The sequence below is a fragment of the Python bivittatus genome, unplaced genomic scaffold (assembly GCF_059951505.1).
Source record: "Python bivittatus isolate LINGU-HERP-01145 unplaced genomic scaffold, Pbiv_v1 ctg000610_np1212, whole genome shotgun sequence".
NCBI lineage: Eukaryota > Metazoa > Chordata > Lepidosauria > Squamata > Pythonidae > Python > Python bivittatus.
In genome coordinates this window covers 2,928,354-2,944,757 of record NW_028277088.1, presented here as the reverse complement: position 1 = coordinate 2,944,757, position 16,404 = coordinate 2,928,354, and the positions used below count along the sequence as shown (strand labels likewise).

At 41.7% G+C, this 16,404-nt stretch overlaps 1 protein-coding gene across 1 annotated transcript in view; it reads right to left on the bottom strand.

The window, feature by feature from the left end:
- Positions 1 to 16,404, bottom strand: part of OBSCN (obscurin, cytoskeletal calmodulin and titin-interacting RhoGEF) — a 220,370-nt gene that overhangs the window by 185,027 nt on the left and 18,939 nt on the right. The window contains exons 7-19 of the mRNA XM_088150514.1: positions 15,471 to 15,740; positions 14,380 to 14,646; positions 13,545 to 13,826; positions 12,464 to 12,745; positions 11,863 to 12,144; positions 10,932 to 11,213; positions 10,337 to 10,618; positions 8,734 to 9,015; positions 8,107 to 8,382; positions 4,812 to 5,093; positions 3,863 to 4,144; positions 2,629 to 2,910; positions 1,969 to 2,244 (exon numbers count right to left, since the gene is read on the bottom strand). Coding sequence (XP_088006640.1) covers positions 1,969 to 2,244; positions 2,629 to 2,910; positions 3,863 to 4,144; positions 4,812 to 5,093; positions 8,107 to 8,382; positions 8,734 to 9,015; positions 10,337 to 10,618; positions 10,932 to 11,213; positions 11,863 to 12,144; positions 12,464 to 12,745; positions 13,545 to 13,826; positions 14,380 to 14,646; positions 15,471 to 15,740 — 3,627 coding nt within the window. The remainder of the gene's footprint in view (positions 1 to 1,968; positions 2,245 to 2,628; positions 2,911 to 3,862; positions 4,145 to 4,811; positions 5,094 to 8,106; positions 8,383 to 8,733; positions 9,016 to 10,336; positions 10,619 to 10,931; positions 11,214 to 11,862; positions 12,145 to 12,463; positions 12,746 to 13,544; positions 13,827 to 14,379; positions 14,647 to 15,470; positions 15,741 to 16,404) is intronic.

Below are 16,404 nucleotides of genomic sequence, written 5' to 3'. Positions count from 1 at the left end.
CCTGGTAACCTCTTTGTTCTGCCATGTCTCCATGATATTGTCTTCATCTCATCCCCAACCAAGGAGACACACAACCTTAAGTCATTCTCGGTTGTACTAGTATTATAGGAGTGTTTTTCCTCTTATTTTGCCACCAAGAGAGCCTCAAAGTGCTATAAAATCTGTTGGCTATGTCACCCATACCTTGGGGTGGGGGATTCTGGACTGGCAAGAAAAGCAGTAGCAGCAGGACAGTGCTTGCAGAAGAGCGTTGGACCTGCGTCCAGAAATAGCCCGACTGACAGATCACAGGCATAGAATGCTGTGCCTGGCTTGGAACTTGTTCATCAGGCAACTTGAGTGGTGGGTAAACCTGTCTCCACTCACCCAGCACGTCCATTAAGGAGCATAAAAATTTGTCAGCTTGGTCAATTTTATACCAGCATATTTTTCTGCCAGCTCATGGCCTGGAGGGCAGGATTTTCAGCAGCTTTCTGGTTGTATCCTTGTTCAGAGTCCAAAATCGCTTACCTAAAACTAGCTCTTTTGCTATAATTCATGCTTTCCTCTCAAATGTGCATCATAAAAGCTGGGAGCCCCCACATTTTCCCGCTAGAGTCTGGCAAAAAGTGGGGCTGTAAGTCCAAATGACAGAGAGGGCCTACTTAGGGGAGCTGGATTAAGAGGTGGGGCTTCTCAGAGGAGGTCTGCTAGTTTCTTCAACAATCAACTGCCCCTAACATCAAATAGGGATGGGGTCGGAAAGTCAAGATGGCAGCCGCAACCAGGAGGTCAAAGTCCCACCCCTTGTTGATGTGCTTTGTGCATGTGAGACATGTCAACAAAAGGCAGGGCTTTGATCATGAGGTCACAGCAGCCCTTTTGACTTCGTTGCTTCCCCCAGAAGATGATCCTGGCGCCAAGCTGGAGAAGCACAAAGCAAGGGTTTCATTAAGCTGCAGGGGGGAAATGAAGAAACGAAGCAACAGATGTGAACTACACAGGGTGTGAGTAGGACCTACACTTTTGTGTCGACCATGGTTTATCTTAAAGGGGCTTCATCCTAGGATTCAACCTAAATCCTTAGAAAAGCCACGGTGAATGCTCAGGAGGCTTCAGATCCTGGGCGTTTGTGCCCCCTGACCACAAATGTTAATTGCTAAGCCTGCAGGATAATCCTAGTGTATATGCCACCCTTATCTAAACAGATTTTTAAAATGTTTCCCTATCCATGTGCATGCTATTTGAATTTTAAAAACCTTTTTTTTTTAATTGAAAAATGAAGTAGGCAAATCTCCATCCATCCATCAATACATCCATTAAATTATAGAGGCCATCTTTGACTTACAATCATTCATTTAACAACCATTCAAAGTTACGACAGCACTGAAAAAAGTGACTTACGACCAGTCATCACATTTACCACTGTGGCAACATTCCCACGGTCACGTGATCAAAATTGGAGTGCTTGGCAACTGGCATGTATTCACAATGGTTGCAATGTCCCAGGGTCACATAGTTGCCATATGCGACCTTCCTGGGGGGCTTCCGACAAGCAAAGTCAATGGAGGAAGCCGGATTTGCTTAATGACCACAGCAAAAGCGGTCATAAAATCGGGTGCAACTCACTTAACAACCACATCGCTTAGCAATGGAAGTTCCCAATTGTTGTAAGTCAAGGACTCTATCTATCTATCTATCTATCTATCTATCTATCTATCTATCTATCTATCTATCTATCTATCTATCTAAATTTGATACTCATACTTTTCCCAACCTAAGCATTAAAGCCTGGAGGCTTGTAACTCATTAGAGGAGTTCATAACTGCTTCTACATCCCACTCATCTGAGGTAGGCAGGTGGAGAAGGGTTCAAGAACACACAAATAACAACAAAAGCCTATCAATATAGAATGCAGAGAGAATCAGCCTTCCTGATGGGACAACCTTTGTGTTACTCACTCTGTGTGGAGGCAATTGTCATTCTCACCTTCAACAATGACTTTGTAGGTCAACTTCTGTTTTCCAGCTTCACAGGTGTACCCGCCTGCATCTTTCTTCTCCACCTGTTGCATGACCAGACGACGGGATCTGCCTTCTGCTTCTACCTTGAATTTCTTGCTGGCAGTAATCAATTTTCCATCTTTGAACCATTTGACTTCTGTCTTGGCCTGGGCCACCTCACAGCTGAGATAGACATTCTCTGAAGCAACAGCCTTGATCTCCTTCTGGACCTTCTCCTTGTTGGCAAACATCTCCTCGGCTTCTGGACCATGACCAGAGTTGGGTTAAAAAAAATAAAGCAAACAAAGGAAATACCAATAACAAATGTCTTAGGGACTGTTCTCCTGTTGGATTTTGGTTTTCAGCTAGTTTGATTCACCTGTCCCTAGATTTGTAGACCACATGAGATTTCTAGCTACCTGGAGCTCTTTGCTAAAAGGAATATAATAGGAGCTCATCCTCTGTTTCTAGAAAGCTAGAACAACTAACCAAAATCTCTGAGTCATTTCAGATCAATAGTGTACCAGATCAATAAAAAAGTATAATTGCCATAGTTTTTGCAAAACATCTATATCTATTTTTGTCAACATAGAGAGTTCCTGATCCTGCTTATATGATGGGAAATAAAGGCCACATATTTTGTTACCTGTTACAGTGACTTTGAAGGTGAGTCTCTGACCCTCTGCTTCACAGGTATAATTGCCTGCATCTTTCTTCTCCACCTGTTGCACAACCAGACGACGAGATCTCCCTTCTGCTTCTACCTTGAATTTCTTGTTGGAGGCAATCAATTTTCCATCCTTGAACCATTTGACTTCTGTCTTGGCCTGAGCTACCTCACAGCTCAGAGAAGCATTCTCTGAAGTGATGGCCTTGATGTCCTTCTGGACCTTCTCCTTGTTGGCAAAGACTTCCTCAGCTTCTCTATCTAATAGTGGAAGGAGAGGGCAAGAGAGGTTTATTCACTTTCTCCTACAGCATTTTGTTGTTTCCCTTAACAGCTAAAGCTATGAGCTTCAGGAAGGTCCAAACTATATATTCTATGCCATATAAGATATATCATCCGACATCTGGATGTTTGCCTCTTTGGCAAATACAGGTAGTCCTCGACTTATGACCTTTTGTTTAACAACTGTTTGAAGTTACAAAAGTGCTTTAAAAAGTGACTTACAATCAGTCCTTGCACTTACGACCATCACAGCATCCTTGTAGCCACGTGATCCAAATTCAGGCACTTGGAAACCGGCATGTATTTACAATGGTTGCAGCATCCCAGGGTCACATGATTGCCATTTGTGACCTTCCCAGGGGGTTTCCAACAAGCAAAGTCAGTGGGGGAAGCCAGAGTCGTTCAATGACCATGGGATTCGCTTAATGACTGCAGTGATTCACTTAGCGACCACAGCAAAAAAGGTCATAAAATTGGGCATGACTCATTTAACAACCACATCGCTTAGCAACAGAAATTCTGGTCCCAGTTGTGGATATAAGTCAAGGACTACCTGTACCACTTCAGCTTCTGAATCTTGACCAAGACAAAAAAAAATTAAAACATTACTTTTAAAGGTTAAAAAAAAATCCATATTTAGTTACTGCTCTGAGGAGTCTACTTTTGTCTAACACTGATGCAGTTCTGCCATTGTGTTGAAGCCACCAGATTTCCAGCTACATGGAAAGGTAGATCTGCACTAGGCAAAATTGGCTGCAGAAACAAATGCTTGTGTTGACCTAATTTGAAACCATTCTGTTAGAGCTTCTGAGAGCTGATCTGAATAATCAACACAAAAAGTATTCATTTGGTAACTTAACTTTTATCTCCATATACGGGAGGATGTAATACAAGTATGTATGTATGTAATAGAAAGGCTTTTTTTTTTTACCTGCAACAGTTACTTTGAAGTTCAGTTTCTGGCCATCTGCTTCACAGGTGTATTCACCTGCATCTTTCTTCTCCACCTGTTGCACAACCAGACGACGGATTCCACCTTCTGTTTCTACCTTGAATTTCTTGCTGGCGGTGATCAGTTTCCCATCTTTGAACCACTTGACTTCCATCTTGGCCTGGGCCACCTCACAGCTGAGAGAGACATTCTCTGAAGCAACAGCCTTGATGTCCTTCTGGACCTTCTCCTTGTTGACAAACGCCTCCTCAGCTTTTGCATCTGAGTTGAAAAGGAGGACAAACAAAATTCAACTTTTCAACCTTTATTCTCCTTTATTCTACTTTAGAATCATCACTTCCTAGATCACAGGGCAGTAAATGACATCCACCATAAGGAGAACTGGGGCATTCCCATAGCATCCCTCTTCTGGTTTTCTACAGAACAAACAGTACCATAAGGAGACCTCGCCATACAAGACATCAGTAAGATTTACGGATATCCCTCCACTTTTCATATGTTATATACAGAATTCTCTCAAAAACAATTCAACAGATTGTTGAAAGAATGAGATTTCCTCAAAAGTCTCAGGGCAACTATTTTGGGTACTTTGGGTAGCAAGGCTGTTAAGCTTAAAAGGCAATTTTTTTTCACTTCCCTTGATTCATAAATATCATTTTTATAGCACTTTAAATGGGACCAATGCATTTTACGTAGTAGCAGAGAATTAAGAAGTGTGACTTTGTATCTCTTTCTCACCTTGATAGCCTAATGAGGAAGGAAATGCAGTGAAATCCTCTATAATTACTTTTGTTCTAAAATTTCTATCTTCTCATCTATGGCTAGAAAGAATAATTACTTCCAAAACAGCAATGATTGAAGCATTTGGAAACAGAACACCCCAATGTACAATAGAGTAGTTCCAAAAGTATGCAAAATCTTTTCCTACCTGCAACAGTTACTTTGAAGTTCAGTTTCTGGCCATCTGCCTCACAGGTGTATTCACCTGCATCTTTCTTCTCCACCTGTTGCACAACCAAATGACGGGATCTCCCTTCTGCTTCTACCTTGAATTTCTTGCTGGCAGTAATCAATTTTCCATCCTTTAACCACTTGACTTCTGTCTTAGCCTGGGCCACCTCACAGCTGAGAGAGACATTCTCTGAAGCCACAGCCTTGATCTCCTTCTGGATCTTCTCCTTGTTGGCAAACACCTCCTTGGCTTCTCTATCTGGTGGTGACAGGAGAGGACAAGACATTTCTCTTTTTCTTTTGTGACATTTTGTGAAGTAGCAGCTAAAATCTTGAGCTCCAGGAAAGCCCTAACTGTACAATCTATATGTCCCATGCACCATAATTCATAGTCATCCTACATCTAGATGTTCTCCTTCTTGACAAACATTTTCTCAGTTCTCAACCATAGCCACCAGCAGACCCCAAGATCAAATCATAAAACAAACATATGGTAGAAGAGTGAATGGGCCAACAGGAAGGGAAGGATGGTTGGATGGAGTTGATGAAATCTTCAGAAACTGAAATATGATTATAAAAAACAAAACGCAAAGTATAAAGCAGTGTTTGGAGGTGGCACAAGAAGGATGGTTTGCAAAGACAGAAAGGGGTGAAAAGGCATTATGAATGAGATTGCTATGAACTAGTTTTGGTTATATTTCCCTTTTTTCTCTTATGCCTTTAATTTCTTCATATTTGTTAGCTCCTTGTGCTCTGCATGGTGTTGCTTCTGCTGAAAGCTCCTTGCGTGTGCATGTAAACATCTTAATTAGTGAAATGCTGGTGATAATGATACAATAATAAGGAAAGATTTATTGGTATAGGTTAACAAAAAAAAAAAAAAAATCCAACAACACAAGAGACGACTCTACACATGGACATCACCAGATGGTCAATACCGAAACCAGATTGATTATATACTTTGCAGCCAAAGATGGAGAAGCTCTATACAGACAGCAAAAACAAGACCAGGAGCTGACTGTGGCTCAGATCATGAGCTTCTTACTGCAAAATTTAGGCTTAAATTGAAGAATGTAGGGAAAACCACTAGACCACTCAGGTATGACTTAGATCATATTCCTTGTGAGTACACAGTGAAGGTGATGAATAGATTTAGAGGATTAGATTTGGTAGACAGAGTGCCTGAAGAACTATGGACGGAGGTCCGTAACATTGTACAGGAGGCAGCAACTAAAACCATCCCAAAGAAAAAGAAATGCAAGAAAGCAAAATGGCTGTCTGATGAGGCTTTACAAATAGCTGTGGAAAGAAGGAATGCGAAAAGCAAGGGTGAAAGGGAAAGATATAAGCAACTGAATGCAGATTTCCAGAGAATAGCCAGGAGAGATAAGAAGGCCTTCTTAAATGAACAATGCAAAGAAATTGAGGAAAACAATAGAATGGGGAAGACTAGAGATCTCTTCAAGAAAATTGGAGATATGAAAGGAACGTTTAGTGCAAAGATGGGCATGATAAAGGACAAAAAAGGCAGGGACCTAACAGAAGCAGAAGAGATTAAGAAGAGGTGGCAAGAATACACAGAAGAACTATACAAGAAAGATCTTAATGTCCCTGATGTCCACGCTGGTGTGATCACTGACCTTGAGCCAGACATCCTAGAGAGTGAAGTCAAGTGGGCCTTAGGAAGCATTGCTAACAACAAAGCTAGTGGAGATGACAGTATTCCAGCTGAGTTATTTAAAATACTAAAAGATGATGGTGTTAAAGTGCTGCACTCAATATGCCAGCAAGTTTGGAAAACGCAACAGTGGCCACGGGATTGGAAAAGGTCAGTTTACGTTCCAATTCCAAAGAAGGGCAACGCCAAAGAATGCTCAAACTATCGCACAATTGCACTCATTTCACATGCTAGCAAGGTTATGCTCAAAATCCTACAAGCTAGGCTTCAGCAATACATGAACCGAGAACTACCGGATGTACAAGCTGGGTTTCGAAGAGGCAGAGGAACTAGAGATCAAATCGCCAACGTTCGCTGGATCATGGAGAAAGCACGAGAGTTCCAGAAAAATATCTACTTCTGCTTCATTGACTATGCAAAAGCCTTTGATTGTGTGGATCACAACAAATTGTGGCAAATTCTTAAAGAGATGGGAGTACCAGACCACCTTACCTGTCTCCTGAGAAATCTGTATGCGGGCCAAGAAGCAACAGTTAGAACCGGTCATGGAACAACCGATTGGTTCAAAATAGGGAAAGGTGTACGACAAGGCTGTATACTGTCACCCTGCTTATTTAACCTATATGCAGAGTACATCATGAGAAATGCCAGGCTGGAAGAATCACAAGCCGGAATTAAGATTGCAGGGAGAATCATCAACAACCTCAGATATGCGGACGATACCACCCTAATGGCAGAAAGTGAAGAAGAACTAAAGAGCCTCTTGATGAGGGTGAAAGAGGAGAGTGCAAAAGCTGGCTTGAAACTCAACATTAAAAAAACTAAGATCATGGCATCTGGACCCATCAATTCCTGGCAAATAGAAGGGGTAGAAATGGAAGCAGTAACAGACTTCATTTATTTGGGCTCCAAGATCACCGCAGATGGAGACTGCAGCCATGAAATTAAAAGACGCTTGCTCCTTGGGAGGAAGGCCATGGCAAGCCTAGATAGCATATTAAAAAGCAGAGACGTCACCTTGCCGACAAAGATCCGCATAGTCAAAGCTATGGTTTTTCCAGTAGTAATGTATGGCTGTGAGAGCTGGACCATAAAAAAGGCTGAGCGCCGAAGAATTGATGCCTTTGAACTGTGGTGCTGGAGAAGACTCTTGAGAGTCCCCTGGACTGCTAGGAGGTCAAACCAGTCAATCTTAAAGGAAATCAACCCTGATTGCTCATTGGAAGGATCGATAATGAAGCTCAAGCTCAGATATTTTGGCCACCTAATGCGAAGAGAGGACTCTTTGGAGAAGACCCTGATGCTGGGAAAGATTGAAGGCAAAAGGAGAAGAGGACGGCAGAGGATGAGATGGTTAGATAGCATCACTGAAGCAATGAGCATGAAACTGAGCAAACTCAGGGAGGCAGTGAAGGACAGGAAGGCCTGGCGCAATATGGTTCATGGGGTCACGAAGAGTCGGACACGACTTAACGACTAAACAACAACAACAACAACAAAAAATCAGTTTTTGCCACGGTAGAAAGACCTAGATTCTATTTATATCCTGAAATATGATATAAAATAAAAGGGGAAATGCAATAGTCTTTTCTACCTGCAACAGTTACTTTGAAGGTCAGTTTCTGGCCATCTGCTTCACAGGTGTAATCACCTGCATCTTTCTCCTCCACCTGTTGCACTACTAGACGACGGGATTTGCCTTCTGCTTCTACCTTGAATTTTTTGCTGGCAGTGATCAATTTTCCATCCTTGACCCATTTGACTTCTGTCTTGGCCTGGGCCACCTCACAGCTGAGAGAGGCGTTCTCTGAAGGCACAGCCTTGATCTCCTTCTGGATCTTCTCCTTGTTGACAAACACCTCTTCAGCTTCTGGACCATGACGAAACCCACAAAGAATGATAAAAATTACTTAGAAGGTTAACAGAATCTTTATTCAGCTTTTGTTCTAATGATTCTAGGGTTATCTAACACTGATGAAATTTTGCTGTTGTGCTCAACTTCTGCCCGATTTCCAGCTACATGGAATATGCATAAGGGAAATGTAGTCCTGCACTAGGGAAAACTGTTTGCAGAAACAAACCTTTGCATTGACACAACTTGAAGCTGTTCTGTTAGAGCTTCTGAGAGCTCATTTCAACAATCAACATAATAAGTATTTGTTTGGCCACATTTATCTCCATATATAGGAGGATGTAATGGAAAATATAAAGGCATTTGTACCTGCAACCATGATTTTGAAGGTCAGTTTCTCGCCATCTGCTTCGCAGGTGTATTGGCCTGCATCTTTCTTCTCCACCTGTTGCACAACCAGCCGATGGGATTTGCCTTCTGCTTCTACCCTGAATTTCTTGCTGGTGGTGATCAGTTTCCCATCTTTGAACCATTTGACTTCCATCTTGGCCTGGGCCACCTCACAGCTAAGAGAGGCGTTCTCTGAAAGTACAGCCTTGATCTCCTTCTGGACCTTCTCCTTGTTGGTAAACACCTCCTTAGCTTCTCTATCTAACAGTCGAAGAAGAAGGGAAGACATGCTAAATAATTCTGCCACCTCTTTGGTGGCAACATCTATTAACCATTAACAGCTAAATCATGAGCCTGTTGTGATTCCAGACTCAATAAGCTATACATGCCTCATAAAATATCATCTTTCTACATCAACCTTGTACAGATTAATCCACAACATACATGTTGTGAAACTACATTTTTTCCTATATATTTTTCTTATTGCATGCTATTAAGTAATTAGCCTCAACTAATAATGCTGGTTTTCATACACTGTATTATATGAAGAGACTGCAGTTCCATGCAAACTGTGTCCTTTATGCTGAGATAATCCCAAATTTGGTTCTTGTCATCTTCAGCCATAGGGATCAGGAGCAATAATGGGGGAAAATAAATCTCAAGTTGAGTCCCTGGAGAAACACTGCCAATCTAAATAATACACATTCAAAGGGACAAAGAATCCAACTTAATGTAAGACCAATTCCTTCTGTGCCTATGTATACTTTTGTATTAAATATTTCAACATCTGCCTCTCAATTTCCTTCCAGACACAGATAAAATATATTGATAAATGTTCAGTGTCCTTAAAAATTTTTTGTAGAACTCATTGGTATCCTGGGAAGATGTTCTGAAAAACAGGAGGGTAACATCTGGAAGTAGAAAAGGAATCTGCATAACCAGGATGATCTAGTTTAGGAACCTGGGAATTGGAGAGGAAGTTTCATTCATGCTGGCAGCTGGGGCATCAAAGATGGAGAAAGGTGATTTTGGCCACAAGATGTAAAAAGATTGGAGTTGGGGATAGAGGTGAGGATGTATTTAGAAGCCAAACCCAACTCTACTGTTTGGTTTGCTTCCATTAGAAATGGTAATAAATCCAACATCTGTTGGGCAGGGAACTCAGGTCTGATAATCCCAGGATGATGAAGAATTAAAAATGCACAAACACGTAAACATTGCATTAATGAACAAGAAGTATCTTATTGATAGTTTGAATTAAACACCCAGATGCAGTTTCCTGAATATGAAGACCATGCAAGATTTCCAGTGATATGTATTCTGCTCTAAGAAGACTGCTTTTTCCCAGATTCCACTCTGGATGAACTTGATCACTGCATCCTTGACTCTTTGAAATACATGATCATGTGATTAAAGGGGAAAAAAACTTGCACAAGCACAATTCAAGTTTTTGTGCAAAAGAACTCTGAGAGGGAATCAATACTGTGAGTAATCAAAATGTATACATTTCATCATGATAGAAACTGACTGAATGCCATTCTAAATCAATAGAACATAAAGGAAAATATAAAGACACTCGTACCTTCAACAGTGACTTTGAAAGTGAGTTTCTGGCCATCTGCTTCGCAGGTGTATTGGCCTGCATTTTTCTTCTCCACCTGTTGCACAACCAGACGACGGGATCTCCCTTCTGCTTCTACCTTGAATTTCTTGTTGGAGGTGATCAATTCTCCATCCTTGAACCATCTGACTTCTGTCTTGGCCTGGGCCACTTCACAACTGAGGGAGGCGTTCTCTGAAGCAACAGCCTTGATCTCCTTCTGGACCTTCTCCTTGTTGGCAAAGACCTCCTTGGCTTCCTTATCTAACAGGGGAAGCAGAGGACAAGGCACATTTATTCACTTTTTCTTTTTGGGCATTTTGCCCTTTCCCATAATAGCAAAAGTAATAAAAATACCACCAATCCTCCAGCTCCATAAAGTATAAAACAAGCCAAACTAAAATGTCTAAGTTGTTTTAGATTATAGTGACCCATGTCAGTAAAATAAGTTTCCTTGGTACAGCTTTTGCAAAAAAAAAAAAAATCCATTTATTTTTGCCAACATGGAGATATCCCAGTTCTGTTTGTATTGTGGTATATGATAGGAAATAAAGCAAAGGGCAACATCTTCTCCTACCTGCTACGGTGACTCTGAAGGTCAGTTTCTGGCCATTGGCTTCGCAGGTGTATTCGCCTGCATCCTTCTTCTCCACCTGTTGCACAACTAGACGGCGGGATTTCCCTTCTGCTTCTACCTTGAATTTCTTGTTGGAGGTAATGAGTTTCCCATCCTTGAACCACCTCACTTCTGTCTCAGCCTGGGCCACTTCACAGCTGAGGGAAGTGTTTTCTGAGAGGATTGCCATGACTTCTTTCTGTACCTTCTCCTTGTTGGCAAACACCTCCTCAGCTTCTTTATCTAGTGAGGGAAGGGGAGGGCAAGAATTATTCATTAATTACTTCTTTCTGCTGGCAGTTTGCAGTTTCCATTGACTACTAAACTCATGTTCTTCGGAAAAACCCCAGGGCATGCCATACACATCACATGCCAGATAGGGCATAAAGGTCCAACATCTGAACCTTCTCTTGGTTGGCCAACACCTCTTCAGCATCTGGACCATGGTCCTCACTCCAACCCAGGCAAAACTTGAATAACCCCTAATAACAGTTATTCAATAATTAATGATTGCTTTAATTAAGTGTGGCTTCATGTAACATTAATGTATTTTCCCTGAAGGATATGGTGTGATATGGTTCATGGGGTCATGAAGAGTTGGACACGACTTAATGACTGAACAACAACAATACAAACTGTCCAAGATTTCAAGCTAACTGAACCACTTTTCTAGAGAAATGGGACTCATTCTCTCATTCCCAGAAGTATAAAACAAGCTGATCCAAATCTGAATCATTTCAGAGACATGCTGGCCAGGCCTAAGAGCAAATGTTTTGTGGGTGTGGGTTTGCCAAAATACTTATTCATTTTTGTCACAATAGAGTGAAGAAATGCTACTTATATCTGGAAATATGATAGAAAATGAAGGACAAAACAAAGGTATTTTTTCTACCTGTTACAGTTACATGGAAGCTTAGTTTCTGGCCATCTGCTTCACAGGTGTATTGGCCTGCATCTTTCTTCTCCACCTGTTGCACAACCAGACGACGGGATCTCCCTTCTGCTTCTACCTTGAATTTCTTGTTGGAGGTGATCAATTCTCCATCCTTGAACCATCTGACTTCTGTCTTGGCCTGAGCCACCTCACAGCTCAGAGAAGCATTCTCTGAAGTGATGGCCTTGATCTCCTTCTGGACCTTCTCCTTGTTGGCAAAGACCTCCTCGGCTTCCTTATCTAATAGGGGAAGCAGAGGACAAGGCACATTTATTCACTTTTTCTTTTTGGGCATTTTACCCTTTCCCATAACAGCGAAAGTAATAAAAATACCACTGATCCTCCAGCTCCATAAAGTATAAAACAAGCCAAACTAACATTTCTAAGTTGTTTTAGATTATAGTGACCCGTGTCAATCCAAAAAAGTTTCCTTGGTACAGCTTTTGCAAAAAAAGGTTTTAAAAAATCCATTTATTTTTGCCAGCATGGAGATACCCCAGTTCTGTTTGTATTGTGCTATATGATAGGAAATAAAGCAAAGGGCAACATCTTCTCCTACCTGTTACGGTGACCCTGAAGGTCAGTTTCTGGCCATTGGCTTCGCAGGTATATTCACCTGCATCTTTCTTCTCCACCTGTTGCACAACCAGACGACGGGATCTCCCTTCTGCTTCTACCTTGAATTTCTTGTTGGAGGTGATCAGTTCTCCATCCTTGAACCATCTGACTTCTGTCTTGGCCTGGGCCACCTCACAGCTGAGAGAGGCATTCTCTGAAGCAACAGCCTTGATCTCCTTCTGGACCTTCTCCTTGTTGGCAAAGACCTCCTCGGCTTCTCTATCTAGTAGTGGAAACAGAGGACAAGGCACATTTATTCACTTTTTCTTTTTGGGCATTTTGCCCTCTCCCTTAACAGCTAAAGTAATGAGCTTCAAGAAGGTCCAAACAGCATCTATACAGCCCATGTTCCATAAGATACAGTCATCCTCCATATGGGTATTTGTTTTCTTGCCAAACTCCTCCTCACATTTTGAGGCCCAACCAATCCAATCAAGAGTTTTAAAACATTACTTAGAAGGTAAACAGCACCTTTATTTAGCTATTGTTCTCATGTTTAACTGTTGTCTAACACTGATGAAATGTTGCTGTGGTGTTGAAATACTGCCAGGTTTCCAACCGCATGGAATATGCAAACTAGGACTACAGTTCTGTGCTAGGGAAAAGTGTTTTCAGAAGTAAACTTTTGCATTGACGCAACTTGCAGCTGTTCTGTTAGAGCTTCTGACAGCTCATCTGAACAACCAACTCAACAAGTAGTAATTTGGCCTCTTTTATCTCCACATATGGGAGGATGTAAAGGAAAATGTAAAGAGCCAGTCTGGTGTGGTGGTGAAGGTGCCGGCATAGAAACCAGGAGATGGTGAGTTCTAGCCCCAACCTAGGCAGGAAAGCCAACTGGGTGACTTTGGGCCAGTCACTCTCCCTCAGCCCAACTCACCTCTCAGGGTTCTTGTTGTGCGGAAAATAGGAGGAGGAAGAAGTATTAGGTAAGTTCGCTGCCTTTTGTTATGTATAAAAATCATAAAGGCAGGATTAAAAAGAGCCTAATCTAAAGATCTAAAATATAAAGGAGTTTGTACCTGCAACCATGACTTTGAAGGTCAGTTTCTCGCCATCTCCTTCACAGGTGTAATCGCCTGCATCTTTCTTCTCCACCTGTTGCACAACCAGATGACGGAATCCGCCTTGTGCTTCTACCTTGAATTTCTTGCTGGCGGTGATCAGTTTTCCATCTTTGAACCATTGGACCTCTGTATTGGCCTGGTTCACCTCACAAGTGAGAGAGACATTCTCGGAAGCAACAGCCTTGATGTCCTTCTGGATCTTCTCCTTGTTGACAAACACCTCCTCCACTTCTCTATCTAGTAGCGGAAGGAGTGGGCAAAACATGTTAATTCACTTTCTCTTTAGGGCATTTTGCCATTTCCCTTAACAGCTAAAATCATGAGGTTCAGGCAAGTCCAAACAGGATAAATTCTATTTCCTATGGCCTGTAAGATGGGTTTTTGCCTTCTTGGCAAAGTCCTCCTTAACTTCTGAATCCCAATACTGTATAACGTTTCAGGGCAAACAGGAACATTCAAACATACAAATCAGGCATTAGTGAACCCTCTAATATTTTTCTTACTTGGTCTAACATGGAATAATTTTCCCCTGAGGATGCAGTCTAAACAAATTTGGAATTTTTTGGTAAGAAGTATAGAAATTTAACTAATTCCCAGGTTCCACAAACAGAAAAAGAAAACACACGTTCTGAATTATTTTACAGCTCAGTAAGAAAAACGTTGGCGGTTGAAGTCCACACATCTTAAAGTTGTCAAGTTTGAAAAACACCATGATAGAGCACTCAGGATGCTGATAACATCCAGAAAGTACAAAAAGTACAACAGGAAGTACAAAATATGTTTTTTTTACCTGTTACAATCACTTTGAAGGCCAGTTTTTGGCCATCTGCTTCGCAGGTGTATTCACCAGCATCCTTCTTCTCCACCTGCCGGATAATCAGCCACCGAGACTTGCCTTCCGTTTCGATCTTGAATTTCTTGCTGGCGGTGATCAATTTCCCATTCTTGAACCACCTCACTTCCATCATGGCCTGGGCTACTTCACAGCTGAGGAAGGCGTTTTGTGAGAGAATAGCCCTGATCTCTTTCTCCTTGCTGAAGAAGACCTCTGGAGGCTCTGACATGAGGAATAAATCAGTAATGTGTCACTCAAGACTTGGCGTGTTCCCTACAATTAAACCCAGATTTCTCTTGTCTATATTGAACAGTTTTCCTTGGTTGATTTTATTCCCCTTGGAAATATCGGTTGACCTTCTGCCATAAAACGCAATTCTTGCAAACTGTGTGATTGTAGGTCAGAGGAGATCAAAGCGTTTGCTTGCTTTGATTGAGACATAGAGATCTACTTATTGGGGCCATCTGGAGACTGTTTTTCAGGAAAAACCTTTATCCGGTAAAAAGTCCTTCCAAACATGTTGGTCCCAATTACCAAAGATGCTTCTGCATATAACTATAGCAACTTAGTCCTAGATAGGCAGTTGTGCATATAAAGTGGCACATGCACATCATTTTACAGAACTGCATCCTCTTCTATGGTGATTTATTTTCCCTTCTTTCTTAGCAACGCATCTTATTTCTGGACACATGTTACAAACTCCCACATAGACTAAAGCTCTGGAATTTCTTTCCTTTTTTAAAAAATAAGCACTGCTGCCCTCTCTCTTTGAAAGAATAAATTCTCCCCCTTATGGGGAGAATTAGAGGTTCGAGAGATTTAGCAAGGGAAAGCAGGCTGACCTTGACTGGGAAGCTAAGTAGGGTCAGGCCCAGTGACTATTTGGATGGGTGCTCCACAAGGAATTCCAGAGCTGAAGTTCAAAAACATAACAGCGTAATGGCAAACTGTTTTCATGCAACTGCTTAGAAAAATATACAGAGGTGACCGTAATATTGCAATGAGCGCAGTCCTTTTCAAAAGGAAGCGGTTGGACCATTTCTCACCTTTGACCTCAACCTGGAAGGTTAATCTGTCATCCTTTGATTCACAGGTATATACCCCTTCATCTTCTTTTATAGCACTTTTGACAATAAGCTTTCGTTGCTTTCCCTGAACGGAAAATGTCACCCTTTGGTCCGGCTTGATGTCTTTCTTCCCCTTTTTCCACAGGACAGCATCAGTTGACGACGACACCTCACAGACCAGTTCAAACTCCTCATGAAGGTTGACGGAAATCCCAGGGGCAGATTCATTCACAAACTTTACCACTTCGTCTAGAAAAGTGGGATGAAACTGAGTTGTTATGGTGTGTCTGGCCATCTGGTACAAGCCACAATGACGTCAAGCGTGTCATAATGTCATTGGGCCAATGACAGAAATTGCAAATGGGGTCGTTTCCCCAAAGACATCATGATACATGACGTGATCTAATCCTTTGTCCCCAGTGTAGTGATACTTGTTGAATATGAATAACATATTGCACATCGGGGAAACTGGAGAATTGAGGTCACTAACATCCTTTGCATAACATTGTCACACAAATGATGAGAATGCATGCAAATGGCATGAATTATGTCAATGATTTAATTGCACAAATGACATGATGCAAATTTGCACAAAGGGGATAAATTGCATCCATTAACAAAGAACAGGTAGTCCTCAACTTACAACCATTCATTTATGACCATTCGAAGTTACGATGGCACTGAAAAAAGTGACTTACAACCAGTCCTAACACTTACAACCATAGCAGCATCCCCATGGTCACATGATCAAAATTTTGGTGCTTGGCAATCAGCATGTATTTATGATGGTTGCAGCATCCTGGGGTCATGTGATCACCATTTGCGACTTTCCTGGAGGGCTTCCAACAAGCAAGATCAATGGGGGAAGCCAGATTCGCTTAATGACCATGGCAAAAAAGGTTGTAAAATTGGG